This window comes from Radiomyces spectabilis, assembly GCF_025331425.1.
Source record: "Radiomyces spectabilis strain NRRL 2753 chromosome Unknown BYT42scaffold_4, whole genome shotgun sequence".
Taxonomy (NCBI): domain Eukaryota; kingdom Fungi; phylum Mucoromycota; class Mucoromycetes; order Mucorales; family Radiomycetaceae; genus Radiomyces; species Radiomyces spectabilis.
In genome coordinates this window covers 134359-150300 of record NW_026251929.1, presented here as the reverse complement: position 1 = coordinate 150300, position 15942 = coordinate 134359, and the positions used below count along the sequence as shown (strand labels likewise).

Sequence of the window (15942 nt, the reverse complement as noted above, 5' to 3'; positions counted from 1 at the left end):
CCAAGGAAAAGGTGGGTAAATAAGAGAAAAATCGCTGGAATGACCGAAACCGAAAAAATATAGAAAAACAGTTGCGGGGTAAAAAAAATAAAAAAGACGAAACAACAAGGATCGCCATGCCTCCATCCCAATTTTCGGACAAAGTCACAGATTTCCTGGCCAACACCGCGGATGAAAACCGGGCAAAAAAAAGTTATACCAGGAAGATAACATGTTATAACATTGCAAGAGAACTCTTTTTATAATTGCGGTAATCAGGGAGACAGTAGGCGAGGAAAGTGCTATAACGCAATGTCGTGCTTGACGACGGGACAATTTCGCATAATGGTTACCTCCAACACTTTGGTGTAACGAGGCGACTGAAAGCCCGACTGCGCGGTCAAGCAAAAAACAGCACCAAAAGCCTGAGAGGCAGAAAACCGTACAAACAGAAAAAAAAAAAAAAAAAAAAAACCATGGAAAACAGTAATAACGTAGTGTCAATTCAAAAAGCCGCGACAAAACCTCATAATACTTGTGGTTTTTCCCAAAAAACCGGGAGAAATAATACCATCTAGTACTGGTTTTCCTGGTTTGTCGCATATACCGTGTGATGATAGCTTTAAGGGTGTTCTGATGTATCATCAGGAGACCCTGTTGCTATGCGAGTCACGTCGTCTTTTTCTATTGATTTTTTTACGCCTCGTTTACTATTTTTCTTTTCCTGCAGATTGTTCTGGTGGCACTCATTTGAATCACTGACTATTTTTCTCTTCGCTGTAGCTCTTTTTCTCCGTGACTAGCTAACCGATGACACTATGCGCATCTTTGAGCTACCTACCGAATTGCTGTCACTCATTCTGACGTTTCTCGATCAGAGTGATTGTTATGCTTGCGCTCTCGTAAGCAAGCAATTTTATGCAGCCAGTATTCCTGTGCTGTGGCGAGCCCCGGTGCTTCATCACAGTGCCCTGGCTCAGTTTTTCCATTGTCTCGAACAAGCGCAACCTAAGCTCGGCACTTTTGTTCGTCTCTTCCGAATTGACTCGCCCTATGTTTTGGACGACCGCACTTGCTTACTTCTTTTGCGCAGCGTGCCCAATCTGGAAACCTTGCTCATTTACGAGTCGCAGGACTTGACCGACAAAAGTCTCAGCCAACTGTCCCGTTATTGTCCGCAGCTGGAGGAACTTTACTTGGACGGCGTCAATATCAGTTACCGATCCATTCATCATCTGAGCCTTTGCCGCCATTTGCGTAAACTGACGCTTCAGTCATGCCCAAATCTATTGCCCATCACCCTTTTTCCTCTCGCCAACTGTCCCATCGAATACCTCGACATTGCCAGTTCCCGCTGGCTGGACGCTGAAAATACGGCTTTTGACCTACGTTCGTTTCATCATCTTACGCACCTTGACGTGGTCTGCTGTCGAAGTGTCTGCAGCCGATTTTTACACCATATTTCCACGCCGCATGAGGATGGGACTATGCCGCTGGCCAATTTACGCTACTTTTCAGTAGGCGGTAGCGATGATATCGATGACGAGGCTTTGATCACCTTTGTTCAGTCCCACGCACGCCTGGAACAACTCACTATTCTGATGTGCGCCGTCACCGATCTATCTCTCGGTGCCATTCAACGTCTATCCAACCTTCGCCATCTCGATATATCCTACTGTGTCGGTGTCACGGCCAATGGCGTGCGACAAGTGGTGCACGCTTGCCCTTTGCTTGAAATGATCGGCCTAAAAAATACCGGAATCCTGAAAACCGATTTTCCCGAAGTCGATTTCAGTCAACAACAGCCGTGGTCCATGGGTCCATTGATTGATCGATTAGAAATTGAACAAGTCGAATCAGTTCGCGTGGCATCCATCCCATGGCTTACACAACCCCAACCTGTGTCTGCGCTGTCTTCTCCTCCTCCTCTTCACCCACCCACTGCGGCAGACGAACCGGAAGGCGTCATGGCCAATTTCATTACCGAGAACTTCCAGTATATCCAAGACTATCTGGATGCAGTGGCGCCTTCCTCTTAAGAAAATACCTTCATCTTTCTACTCTTTTTTCGCTGTGGATCATTTCTGACAAGCCCATCTTTTTTTTTTTTTTTTCCCTTTGCTTACCATGTCTGACAAACCCATCTTTCTCATTGTGACCGCTTGTGTCTTCAGATGTGTCAGCACGGTGAACAACTCCGCTTCATTTTCCTCTCGCCGCATCAAAGAAAAAAAAACGCCCTCCTTTTTTTTCTTTTCACCAATCTTTTTCCTTTTAAAAAATCAATCTTTTTTCTGGGAGCCATTTGTGCATGACGGGAGTTTGCTTTTCGATTTCAACCATCTATTCCAGCTGTGATGAACCAACTCGACTTTTCCAGCATGAACGAAAAGGAAACCGCAAGTACAATAGAGGACAGAGAACGTTTCAGTGAATCCGATTCAGGGGATGTCGAAAAGCAGATCCCTCATGCCACCATCGATCGGAAAAAGCTGGCGTGGATTCTCTCATCGTAAGCGCCCTGGTTTTTTCTCTAGCAATTTTCTCCTTTCGTTTTCTAAAATCGGTGTATGTCCTATACAATACAAAAGTCTTTGCATGGTTTCTTTTTTGGCGGCTTTTGACAACATGATTGTAGCAAGCAATACACCATTGGTAGCTGCTGGTAGCGTACATGCCATTGCGTTGAAGCAAGGGCGGTTCAATTGACCCTTATTTTCTTTTTCATTCATATCATACCATTTATCAACACAGAATTTGACGGTTTCAGCTTGTATGGATGGGTGAACACGGTAAGATCCCCGGGATCGATTTTGATCGAGAGCGCGCGTGACTGATCTGACAAATTTCAAGGCCTTTCTTTTGACCGCCTCCACATCCCAACCGCTTTACGGAAAATGGGTCGATATGTTTGGTCGACGGACTTGCTTTTTATTCGCCACATGCTGTTATCTCGTTGGCGCTATCTTGTGTGGAGCGGCGCAAGCCATGGTCATGCTGATCGTCGCGCGAGCACTCTGTGGCCTTGGCATCGGCGCTTTCGATACCCTGATGAAAATCATCGTAGCAGGTACACCGCAATTGTTTTGCTTTTTCTTTTTCTGAGGTTAATCCGAGTTTTGCCCATTTTTAGATTATATCCCTGTACGTTATATCGGATTATATCAGGCCTTGTTGGGCATTTCTTGGGGATTGGGTTATGTGGCGGGTGCTCTCCTGGGTAAGTCATGGTCATCAATGAATTATTAGTAAACCAACCAATGGATGATTTATCGTGATGTTCTATTCAGGTGGGCTCGCCACCACTCATGCAGGATGGCGTTCCGTGTTTTGGATGGCGGTAAGGGAATCTTTTTTTTTTTTTTTTTAACTCACCGATTCAATATTTGAACAATCATGCTGATTTGTTTTTTGTTTACTGATTTGGTGCCTTTAGCTTGGACTGTAAGATGATGAGAAAAAATAGTAATCAATGAGGCGGTGGCTGATTGGTTTTTGGTTCAGTTGCGTTGTTGCTTTAGTCTTGGTTTTTATCTCGATTGAACGACCCACCACGTCCACGCACTGGCGTCAGCATGTAGCAAGGATTGATTTTGTCGGTATTGTCCTGTGGTCCGTTGGCGTTGTATGCATGGTATTGGGTCTTAGTTGGGGTGGAACTACGTATGGTAAGTGGGAGAAAAAACAATTTAGGAGGGCGTACATGACTATGATGGTTTGACTGTCTCATCTATTTTGCAGCGTGGGATTCCCCGATCATTTTATGTTTGATTTGTATCTCCGTGGTGATTATGGTTCTGTTTGGTGTTTGGGAATACGCTTGGGCATCCGATCCACTGGTTCCTCGTGGCGTATTTTCAAATCGCAGCAGTATTCTGATCCTTTTGGCCGCTTTCCTTTACGGAGGCTGTTTCCAATCGCTCATGACTTATACGCCGCTGTATTTATCCGTCATTCGCAAAGAAGACAGCATGACCACCAATCTCTTATTGCTGTGTCTCGTGTTGTTTGCTTGTATTTGTAACGTCCTCACAGGATTTGTGATTGTCAAAACTGGACGTTACACGTGGGCCACTCGATTTTCTCTCGTTGTTTTGACGCTCGCCTGCGGGTTATTGAATCTCTTGCGCACCGATTCCACGACTGGACTTATTGTCGGTCTCATGATCGTTACAGGCATCGGTAGTGGTGCCATGATCAACAGCAGCATTATTACAGCTCAAGCTTCGGTTTCTATCGAACAGTAAGTTTTCAGGATGAACACGCTGTGGAGAATGTCGCTTTTTTTATGCTTATGCAATTTCATGTGGGTTTTGTGTAGCGTTCCATCTATGGTAGCTTTCATGACCTTTTGCGATCAAGTGGGCGGTATCACCGGCATTACGATGACGGGCAGTATTCTTTCCAACACATTGAAGCAGAATGTAGACAAACTAGCGTTACCAGGCGTATCGGCAGACATGGTGCGTCAGAGTTCAGCTTATCTGTGGCAACTGCCTCTACCCATCCGATCGCTCATCCTCAACGCTTACATGGATTCTGTCCGTATGTCGTTTTGGGGATCCACGGCGCTTGCGGCCACAGGTTTGCTCGTATGCATAGGCCTCAAGTCGTATGTCATGCGTACACGCGTTGCTACCGAGAAACCCACTTGATAAAAGGAATCCCCAACTCTCACATATTTCCACGCACTCTGATGCTACTGGCACTCTTCTGCTGGTGCAGAGCTTCTCCATTCACCATTGCATCATCATTCCCTTCCCTTTTATATATATATATACAACGGCATCCCATTGATATTCCTTCCATCGATAAACACCCATCACCATACTTTTTGTAGAACCATTGTAACATAGTAATAAGCAAATAAGGTCTATTGGATTACCACAGTCGATATACATTTGGAAACAAAAACGAGGGCACACACAAGAAGTTGAAAAATGTTGTTGAGCAGATTTACACATGTTTACATGGGGTTGGCCTTCTTCCATTGAGTATGCATACCCATAAGGGAGGTAATCATACCAGCAATACCGACAACGCCTTCGTCGAATGGGAGCCAGCCCAAACCAGCGGTGGGAATAACGATATCCAAGGCATCTTGGACAAGCTGATATTTGGTAGCATATTTGTCCCTAGAAATAAGAAAGCAGTATGTATAAGTATGTGCTGACTTGCTTGTGCACCACGACGAAAAATACACAAAGGTGATAGACTTACTTTGTAAGGTTCTTTTCCTCCGACTTGAGTTCAATAACGCGATCGCCATCCTTTTCGCCTTGAAGAGCCTTGCGGTTCTTCTCCAAGAGGTGAGAACGAACAGCAAGCTGCTTGAATTTATAGAGGCCGGACAAGAAGGAAGCGGCCAAAGCGACAAACCAGCACTTTAATCCGAATTCGTTCAACTTCTTCACATCACCGAAACGATAGAAATTGATGGAAGTAGACTATGTCAATGTAGGACAAAGGTCACATCAGTAAATCATTGCATAACACTTTGGTAATTCCTCTTTGAAAGGGCATCATTGGCCTATTTTTCCCTTTTTTTTTTTAACAAACTTACCAAACTCATGGCTTCGGAGCAGAAGTAGAGGAACATACCAAACTGCTTAACGACACCACCCAAACGCAAGATTTCGTCGCGTGTGGAGAAGCTCTTGACACCGGCTTGAGCAAATTCAATGGGTTTAAGCAGACGGAAAAATTTACGGGCGTTGCCAAGCTGGCCTTTGAGCGAGTTCCAACGAGCAATCGTGTCTTTGGAGGCGCCGTTGCGGAGCAAGTAGAAAACGAAGAAACGGGAGAAATATTGGACCAAACGACAGCTTCTTTCACGAGCAGCAGTTAAAGCCAAAAAGCGATTGACAGCATCAACTTGAGCGTGTGTGATAACCATGGTGAATGTGTGGTTGATGTATAGAGAACAGAGGGAGAAAAAATAGAGTGTGTGCAAAGAGAGTGGGGGAAGCGAAACAAAGAGGTAATAAAACCTGAATCGGGTTGGCCGGTTTTTCGGCGTGTTGCCAATGATTGTGTGACTTGTTCCGGTGGCCCAATAACTTGGCTGCAAAAACCGGAACCACCAATGACGTAGAAGCGGGCGGAGATCAAGTAAGTGCATCGGAACCTTTTCTTGAGCCTCTCCTTTTCAATTTCATATGCTTGCCACCTTGAGGCCATGTGAAAATGGAAGCTTGTGGTTGATGTTTACATTCTTTATTAGTGATGCGCTTTGAGCTTATACATAATACGCATTTTCTTATTTCGGTTTCGGTTACCTCATCCATTTTTTGCAGTATCTTAATCGTCCCGCACCGCCATTCCATGCTGTTATAGTTCCGCCCATAGTTTATTATAAATCACAATTTTTTAGCTCCAAATCGCGGGATAGAATGGCGCTTTGCGCAAGTTGAACAATCTGTCAATTATGGTGCCATTTTGGAGTTCCGTCGCAGGATTATTAATTTTTCCAAATTCTCGTCCCTTTCTTTCCAAACTGATGAACTCTACTCCAAGGATCACCGTTAACGATAAGCATGGGACGCCGCACACATTGGAGTTAGATAATTCCCACTTGAAATCAACTTGTTCGCATGGAAATTTATCGACTGTCTATGATATCCGATACATCTATGGCATATCTACGAATTCAGATTCACCGTCACTGGATGGAGCGGCGCAGCAACACAAACTTGATATCCAGTTATGTATGCCGATGAAGCCCATCGCGGCCAATGACGATAGTCAACATCATAGAGATACTTTGCTTGGTGTCCCTTCCTCTTCGGCGATACAGTGGGAGCAGGTCACACTGACTTTCTTTCTATCGAATGACCAACAAAGTTCTGAAGCCCTAGTCAAGTTTGCTCAGCAGCTCAGACAACGCAGCATGCCAAAGGGGGAATCGTTGGCCGTGACCCGCGTGTATGTGTTTCTCAATCCGGTCTCGGGATCGCGAAAGGGACCTCAGGTATGGAATGACCTGGTACGTCCTATGCTGGTCGCGGCTGGGTTCCAGGAATCCCGTTTCCAGGTGGTGCCAACCTCCGGAAACAACCGGACCCGATCCTTGGCCGAAAAGGTGGGAGCCCAAATTCTTGCGCAAGACCATCAAGAGGTGCCTCACATGGTTATCTGTATAGGAGGTGATGGCACCGTTCACGACGTCGTCAATGGCTTGTCGGATGCATTTGATAAACGAACCTTGCCTGTCTCTTCCTTCCGTCTGGGCGTTGTTCCCGCCGGTTCCGGAAACGCTTTTGCCCTTGGCTTGGGTATCTCCGCGGCCGAACAAGCAACTCTTCACATCATTCATCAGCGAACGTCGCCGTTCCGATTAATGGACGTTTCATTCGGGTCTGTTTCCCCAGCATCTGAACAAGACCCATGGTATCAGCATGTTGCCTACGATACGCAACGTACACCGATTCGCATTCTCGTAGTGATGAGCTGGGGATTTCATGCCGAAATCGTATCCAAGGCGCGGTATCTTCAGAGGTGGATGGGCAATCGAAGATTTTCCCTGGTCGCCTTGTATTTGGCCCTGTTTTTGAAGCATTACCCGGGAGAATTGGTGCTGATCGATGCTCAGCGTCGGCACAACGGCGCATTCCAACCACCTTGCACGGTCCAACTGAGCGACAAACCTTTTACATACTTTTTGGCTTCCAAACAACCTTCGCTGGAACCTGGATTCAAAATCACGCCTTTTGCCTCCCATGCAAGCGATGATATGGACGTGATTATGATGCGTCAAATCTCGGCAGCTCGACTGAAAGAGATATCCATTAAAGTTTTCCAAGGAGGTCGTCACGTCGACGAAGAAGCCGAAGTCGAGTATTACAAAGCAACCGAAATGGTGCTACGTGTAAAAGATGGCGCCGATTTGTGTTTGGACGGAGAGATCTATCCGATCAAGGCCAACCATGTTGTACGCATCAAAACGATTGGACCGTCGCAAGGACAACCTAATTTTGAGACATTTGTAGCCTAAATTTGTATAAAAAAAGTTTCCACTGGCCGCTTTCCATACGGTTCCATTGACACATGTCGTTTTGAGATTCAACCCTCTAATTTGTTAGCCACGGCAGTAACTAATGACAGTAGATAATGAATAAACTGGCGAGCAGTGTTGGGAAACGTAACGAGTCCTTGATACGGAGTTTGTTCAAGCTACACGGCCTCACTTTTTAACCACGGCTTTTTCTTCGTTTTTTGCCGCTTTGTGCTAGGTGAATGTGTGACTCTTGATTGTTTGACAAGGATGCACTGACCGACTACTTGAATTGTTTTTGACAATGATATTTTGTAGGGGGAATAAAAAAGAGAGTTTTTTCAAAGCATGTTCCAGTCCAATTTTTGCAGACCACGTCAGCACTGTCTCGGAGCCTTGTGCCTTTCGATAGCTGAATTTGCACAAGCATCTGTTTGTAATGCTTCTTGACAGCTTTTCTACTAACTGTACTGAAGCGTACTTTCAACTTGTTTCTAGTCATCAAGCTGTGCCAATTAGTGTATTAACTAACACACCAGGACGGCTTAGTTTCCTTTTCAATTTTTTCATGTCACGCTATCTATTGCCATAAAACAACGTTCAGAAAAAGCAATAGCGCGACTTTTGTAGAGGAAAAAGGGACGAACGCCACTTTCTTTTCGTCTTTAGCTCTGTATGGTCGGCAGCTCGTCGACCATGCGGCACTTTTGAAGGTTTGTTGAGTTTAAAGAGGAAACAATGTTACCATGAAAAGTATGCAAGGGTTACTGCTAGCGGTTGCTCCATGCTTTTGCCGCTTTCATATTTTTGTTTTATCCATTATATTAAGTTTCTCCGCTGTAGTATGATAATTTTACACATTACGCAATTGGATGGTTGTTTATTAAAAAGTTGGAATGATGGTGGTGTTTTATAGCATGAATATACAGAGAAAACTTTTTCTTCAGTGCTATATCTTTTAGCTGCGAAGCACTATTGTGGCGATGCTGTTTTCTTTTTTTAGGGTGTGGTCTGTGGTACCTGAAAAAGCCACGTTTCTATCCGATATGTTAGCCTCGTTGCTATTACCGGAAAAGGAAACGGACGCCGTCGCCGTTCACTGGCAACGATTTTCCAAGATGTAGGACAAAATAAACACGTACAATAAAAATCATCAAGCTGTTCAATGACAGCTTGCCTATTTTTGACGATTTTCGATTATCTTCGGTACTGCCTTGTTTTATTTCTCCATTTCTTTTTCGTTTTCTTCTTCTTTGCTTGCCTCTTTCCAAACAACCACCTCACTGCTATTTGCCTTTCATTCCAATGTCGGGTGTTGAAGTGGACAATAAACCATTTAAAAGGTCATCATCACCGTCCACTCGTTCATGCAGTTATCCGTTAACCCTGTCGACGCATGCAACGAATCCGTCAGGGAAACCTAGGTCATTAGATACAAGCGATATCTGCGAGGCAAGTATCGTTCAATCTCTTGTCTGTTCAGATATATTCTTGTCTCGTTCCTTTGCCCATTCAATGAAGGATGATACTTTACAATTGTGAACCTAGAATATGTGATGCCTATGTATCTGTACATATTTCATCACTTTTTTCTACTCTTTTGTTCACAGTGATTTGGAGCCTCGTCACTTTTTTGTTTCATTCGACTAACAATGAAAAATGTTTCTAGGCATCAATATTGCATCAAACCGTTAGTCGGTCACGCGATAGGTTTCCTGTATCTGCATTGATTCAACAAACCGAGATTCCGCGAATCCGGCTACCTCCTCCCAAGACGAGAACGACGGAAGAGAAAGAAAAGTGTGGTTCTGGAGAGGACGATGAATCGGATGATACGGATGATGTGGAGGAATTGTTCCTAGATTTTGCACATGAGGTAACGTCGAGTTTTTACCTTAAATGTAAAATAGCCGTGTTTTTATTGATTCCCGGTTATATTAGCTGGATATCAATGACAAATTACACCATCCTCCTGGTCATAAGCCAACAGTTCATCCGGTCAACATGTCCATATCAGCACCTTCTATCTTCAATTATTCATCGCCTGATTATTTTACTTCCTCATCTCCAGTCGCCCACACGAGCCCCTTGCCCTTCCCGGCCGGCTCCACCCCACCCATGTCACCAGGTAAATATTATCATCCCTTTCTTTATCCATATCTCCTCGTACGAACGGTAGCAAACATACCTTTAGTGCGCTGGTAGCTGCCATTATGATCAATTAGGGCATTTACTGAAATTTGAAAAAAAAAACCAAAAAGTAGCTCGGGATGATCTGGCCAAAGCAACCGGGACGCACCATGGGGCACCTTCATCGGTTGCACGGCAATTGATCGGCGTCCCAACTTCAGATCAAGAAAATAGTAATGAGATGAAGCATGGAACTCCGACATCCCCATCCAGCTCATCACCCAATCCAGCCTTTGCTCTTCGTCCGCCTTCCCATATGAACAAATCGCAACGTCATTCTCGTGCGCTTTCAAATACAGATGTTATTGAATCCATGACTGTCTCACCTCCTCGACCGCCCAATCCTATATCTGCTGAAGATGAGCCGGAGAAAACTAACGGCAGCAGTGCCGTAAGTCCCCGTTTTATGGCCTTGCGAAAACTGAGTGAAGCAAGTATGGTGTCTACAGGACGAAAACAATCGGTGGCCAAACCAACCAGTGCATTAGAAAGCTTTGAAGGGTTTCAGAACCAATTACTGCGACGTATTGATGATATTATCGATGGACAATTGCAATCGAATTTGGCCCAACTGTTGTGGAAAGCAACTCAGACCCAGTTAGATACGCGGCGGTTCTGGGAAGATCAGAAAAAGGAAATGATGGAGTACAGCTCCAACATGCTGGCAAAACTGCAACCTCACGCAAAACCACCGCGTATGGATGAGGATCGGGCCCAATTAGCGGCTTTGCAAGCTCAAGTGAACGAATTAAAGCAGGAAAACAGTGGCTATCGACGCAAGCAAATCGGTCTGGAACGGGAGTTGTATGAGATGAACATGATCAAAGCGCGTAATGTGGAGTTGGAACGGCAGTGTGCGTTGGTGCAAAAACGAAATGCTACCCTGGACCATCAATATCAAGAACCGGGAAAATCAATAACGGAAACCGTCGGCGTGCACGATCCCGTGATACGCGTCGATCATGACTACGACTTATTGCTAGCACGAAACCATGAACTGGAGGCGCAAATTGATCGCCTGAATGAACGTATCCGAGATTTAGAATCCGAGTGCACAGCAGCAAAACAATCTAAAGTATCCGGAAACGAGGATCGAGACACCGATCCACTCAATGAAACCGTGTCCATTTCTGATGGTAGCCTTCATCGATGGGCAGATGAAGTCAATCGAGTCTCACCCAAAGGAAAGACAACTACCACAGAGGATTCTCAGGTCCCCGATCTCCAGCCACTGCTAGAACGTATTGCTTCTTTGGAGGAAGAGAATAAGCATCTGCGACAAATGGAAGATATCCATCGGATACAAATTGAGCACTTACAGCATCCACCGGCACCGGCACCGGCACCAACGGTCAAGGTCAGAGAGGAGTTCAAAGACACAATCGTTGTGCCGTCATCAAATCCAAAACGGGGCCACAACAAACAACACAGAAGAAGTATGCCGCCGAGGTTTCCTACTCGCAGCATGCCAGTCAGCCGTGTGTCGAGTCCCAATACCAACGAAGACGGTTACAGTACGGATGGCGAAGTATTAACCTTCTTGACCGAAATCAATGGGCAAATCTCGCGATTCACCGTCAAATTACCTCAACATCAATCAAAAGAGTCGTCCAACGATAGAAAACGACATACAATGAACGCCAAAAGTCGACTAAATCCTCATGCTCCTGTCTGGCCCGCCTTTGAATAATCTTGCCACCTCTTTTTTCCCTTTTTTGTTTTTTATGTACGATTTTTAATAGCCATACTTATACCCTGTAAACATACACGCTAGAACTGTCTCTGTTATTGATTAAAATGTAACATCTATTAAAAGTCTGCATTCACCCTCTTGATGCGGATATTGACAAACTGCATTTCTCCAGCAATGAACTGCTCGTGCTGAGGCGCCAAGGATGTGAAACTCGGTTTCAATATGCCGTGCTGTGAATGAAGAACAAGGCGGCCAAATCAAGTTCAATTACGTTTATCTGACACATTCGTTTATAAGCTATTCAACATATCATCTTTAGTAGCTGTCTAGAAACCTTTTTATTTTATTACGGGTTTTGTTTATGAGTAGATTGTTACATGGCTGGGAAGGATTCTGTCTGGTGTATCACTTTGGCACATCATGTCTGTGGATTGACTGTACCGCCAGCGCATACCATTTCTTTTCACGTGTTTAAAGCTTTTAGTCGCGAACGTACAATCTTACTTACTGGCTTTGTCAAAATAATGAACTTGGAAAGTTGTTACTTTCTGGCATTATCATGAGTGCGCGCCATAAAGCCGATGATCAAATTTGCTATAGTGCGGACAACTTTGGACTATTTCGTATTCTCTCTCCCTTTCTGTACGGGCTCTGGTGATGCTCCTCTGGATGATGGTCTTTATGGAACAGAAGTTGCCAATTTGAGCTAGTCATACTTCATCTTTATTGTTTTCGACCACCCACCAATGGGTTGTCTCGCAGCATGATATCTTTTGATCCAGGCTATCAGTCTTTTTTGTTGGTCTTTTGTCAAATACACCATCTCTGGTTTTTGATGAATCGTTCGGCGTCATATATAGAATTTAGAAAGAGGTGATCAGATGAAAAAGGGTAGTTCTACTGCTTTCGGACTTTATATCAAGGCCTAGATCTTTACGATGGGGACCGCTTGTATTGAACAACGGTTGCATACGAATAAGCGTGGAGGAATCTTATGCGAGTTTGTCAATCGTATTTATTTTTCTTTGTTATTATGCGGTCAATCTATTCATCAAATGCTGTGTGTTGTCGCGAATCACGCTGTCAAGGATCTCATGAATCTGCATACATCCCTGCGTAGCCAGTTCTGTGACACTCGCCAGTTTGTCAATATGCAATCGCGATTCCATCTAATTTTCCCAGTGAATAAAAAGTCATCATAAAATACGCATTCCATCACCGCGTAGCTTGTTTTTCGCGCCGCATTACCTCGACCAAATTGACTTTGCCAGTTCTTGGCAGTATCGCTACCGTCATTTCAGGTGTATCAGACGATTCTTCAAGGTTATTGAGATCTGCCGCAATAGAACATGTCAATCCCAGTCCATCAAATGCAAATATCCAAGAAACTTACCCAAGACCGGGATTTTGTCGATGCATCCAGCTGAACATGCACATACATAGTCGATCATGGGAATACCGGCATCCACGAGCGCCATGGTGGCTGCATTGATACACGCTTGAAGAATACCACCGTCGTGTTGAAAGATTTGGAGATAAATGTCAATTTGCGATCGCGGGAATTGGCTGGTCTGAATCACGGGTTCAAATGTTTGTCGGATAAATGTGGCGACTTCAAGGGAACGTCTACAGTGAAAAGCATCAAACGTTAACATCAATCCAATAGTGAAAGAAAAAAGTCCAACCACCACCCACTTGTCATTTTTTGTTCGCTTTTTTCGTTCGCTTGTACTAAAAGGAGCAACGTTGAATTCGACGTTGATGAGAGCACGATCAGCAAGCATTTGCATACGATGGCGCGCCTAAAGTGCATCAAAAAGATTTTTTGCGTAAGTGATCTATCACTGGATCAATTCACCGGTCTGTACGCGCCACCTACTTCTCGAGGACCATAGACGGCAGCAAGACATTTTGTGTTGCCTTGTTCGATGTAAGCAGATCCGTCAGCTTGGCTGAACACCGAAGTTTTGGCAGTGATCTTCCTCAATTCATTGGCTCGACGACCGTCAATGCGAAGACCTGCAAAAAGATAATAATAATAATAACAGTCAACGATCTGTTGAGTTGAGTCGTTCAGTGTAAAGGTGGGTGTATGAAGAAAATAATCGTACCCTCAGGCGTCAGCAATTCTAAGCGGGACTAAACAAGACAATGAGTTTGTTGGTGAAGGTAGTGAAAGCAGAAAGTGAGAAAATAGTTTACCATGATTCAAAAGTGGATGTGCTGTTTTGGGCCCAGTGAAGAAGAATCGTCAATTTTCATTGTCTGAATATCTTATGGCAGACGGACTACGAATCCGTGCATGTCAAAGTGGCTTTGTTTTCCATTACCCATTTTGACACTTTCCCGTGCCTGTTCTCTCAGCCATTTCAAAGCCCATGAGTGACGATGAGCAATTGACGGAACAGCAGCAGATCATGTATGTATTATTGTATGAGCACTTCATTAACTAGTTTATTGATATGGTCAATGTAGTCAAAATGTTCTAGCGGCTGCGCGTGAGGCCCACGAAGAAACAGCGCTTGCTTCCGACGACGAGGAATTGTTTAAACACCAGCAGCAGGATAAGATGCCCACTGGGTTATCGACTCCCGTGAGTGTGATGAAGAAAGAGAAGGATGAAAAGGAAAAGGAAAAGGACAAGAAAAAGAAGAAGAAGAAGAAGAAGAAATCCAAGACAGCCGACCTGCCTGAAGCCGGAGCCGATATCAACGACGACTATGCAGAAAAATACAATGAAGATCCTATTGAAAACCCATTTGATCCGTAAGTTAATAATGATTGGTATCGGTTTATTCATTTTGACTAATGATTATCTGTTTTCCTTCATTTTTTTGACAGTGAACGTCCTGCGAGTCGACGTCTCGAGTATGCGATCTGGAAATACAAGAAAAATCATCGATTTTCGGAATCCAAGAAAGCCATCTTTGACAGTTATCTACGTTTTGGCGGAGTGGAGACGGGACAAAAGGCATTCATGGGTCGTACGACCGGTGCCGATGCGCCTGATGATCCTGAAGCCGAGCAAGACTTTGAAATGGCCAAAACGGTGACGGACGTTGTGCCTGATCTCGAGGAGGACGATGACGATGTGGAAATCAGTTTCAGCAAAGTAGCGCAGGTTTATTTGGGAAATTTCTTTGTGAGAAAGCCCATGTTTATCACGCTGCAAGAATTCCATGACGCACCGGCAATTGTGGATGCATTTTTACGTTACTTACAAATTCGCAACGTGTGCCCCGAATACGCAGACGATATTGCTCATGCTCGTGAGATTGCGGCCAAGGCCAAGATTGAATTACCCATGTGTAAGCGCGCTACCAATGTGTTACCCGGCAACTTCAACAAAGCATGCTCGTTGTTATTTGGTGGTCAATTGCAGTCGGCTTTTTCAGTTCAGGCTTCGTGGATGGAATCGGCCAGTGCCAAGGTGCTCTCCCTGATCGATGATTGTTTAGCCGATACAGCAGGCATGACTTTGGCTGAAGCACGACAAATCGTCAAACCTCGCGTGGACAAGGTCGATAAAACCCTGGTGGTGGATGAACGCTACACGAGATTTGTGAAAATCGCCGACATTGGTTCTTTCGATCCCGAGTCGGCTAGCGATGAACTTGTTTCGGTCACGCTTGCAGAATACGAAGACGAAACCATCCGATATCCTATTTGCCTTGAAACCAGTATTGTGAAAGAATTATTAATAGGCATGGTTCTCACCGTCGATTTACGGAAATTGAACAACGACGTATGGTATTTGGATAACCCCATGACCCTGATGCCCACCTTTTATATGGTGGATGAGTTTGAAGACGAGGATGAATAGTTTAATTTCGACCTTAATCATCCATACGCGTAACGATGGCTACCATGGCATTTAGGATATGATATACAAATTATCGCCTTCCTTGATAAATACATAATAAAACTGTTTGCATTGAATTTTAGCACTGGATCACACGGAAAAAGCAAACCATTTGACTATGGTTGCATTGACAAGATGTTTGGGCTTGTGTTTTGACTTGAGAGATAGTATTGATTACTAGCTGGATCAGGCCCAGGAGAGTAGAGAGGATAAGTATAAAATGCA

The 15942-nt window shown here is 44.5% G+C and overlaps 5 protein-coding genes across 5 annotated transcripts; 4 read left to right on the top strand and 1 right to left on the bottom strand.

The window, feature by feature from the left end:
* Window positions 1–445: 445 nt before the first annotated feature.
* On the top strand, window positions 446–2099 carry BYT42DRAFT_561878 (uncharacterized protein). Its single transcript, XM_051567408.1, has one exon. The coding sequence runs from the start codon at window positions 798–800 to the stop codon at window positions 2016–2018; it is 1221 nt and encodes a 406-aa protein (XP_051424935.1). The 5' UTR covers window positions 446–797; the 3' UTR covers window positions 2019–2099.
* Window positions 2100–2577: 478 nt separating this feature from the next.
* On the top strand, window positions 2578–7972 carry BYT42DRAFT_493380 (ATP-NAD kinase-like domain-containing protein; the record flags this gene model as incomplete). Its single annotated transcript, XM_051564208.1, has 9 exons — window positions 2578–2634; window positions 2833–3049; window positions 3113–3209; window positions 3457–3647; window positions 3721–4222; window positions 4301–4610; window positions 5900–5937; window positions 6496–6639; window positions 6724–7972. 9 exons carry the CDS (start codon window positions 2578–2580, stop codon window positions 7970–7972), a joined length of 2805 nt encoding a protein of 934 aa, XP_051424934.1.
* A 1929-nt stretch (window positions 7973–9901) lies between these two features.
* BYT42DRAFT_254250 (uncharacterized protein) lies at window positions 9902–11989 on the top strand. Its single transcript, XM_051562720.1, has one exon. The coding sequence runs from the start codon at window positions 10344–10346 to the stop codon at window positions 11850–11852; it is 1509 nt and encodes a 502-aa protein (XP_051424933.1). The 5' UTR covers window positions 9902–10343; the 3' UTR covers window positions 11853–11989.
* Window positions 11990–12779: 790 nt separating this feature from the next.
* Window positions 12780–14098, bottom strand: BYT42DRAFT_561868 (ribosomal protein S5 domain 2-type protein). The gene is made up of 7 exons (XM_051567407.1): window positions 14058–14098; window positions 13967–13994; window positions 13735–13874; window positions 13551–13657; window positions 13249–13481; window positions 13104–13189; window positions 12780–13024 (listed from the first exon to the last, which is right to left on the bottom strand). The coding sequence occupies exons 1-7, from the start codon at window positions 14058–14060 to the stop codon at window positions 12887–12889; spliced, it is 735 nt and encodes a 244-aa protein (XP_051424932.1). The 5' UTR covers window positions 14061–14098; the 3' UTR covers window positions 12780–12886.
* A 135-nt stretch (window positions 14099–14233) lies between these two features.
* BYT42DRAFT_544171 (Argonaute siRNA chaperone complex subunit Arb1-domain-containing protein) lies at window positions 14234–15678 on the top strand (the record flags this gene model as incomplete). Its single annotated transcript, XM_051565741.1, has 3 exons — window positions 14234–14274; window positions 14331–14621; window positions 14697–15678. 3 exons carry the CDS (start codon window positions 14234–14236, stop codon window positions 15676–15678), a joined length of 1314 nt encoding a protein of 437 aa, XP_051424931.1.
* Between the last annotated feature and the right edge of the window lie 264 nt (window positions 15679–15942).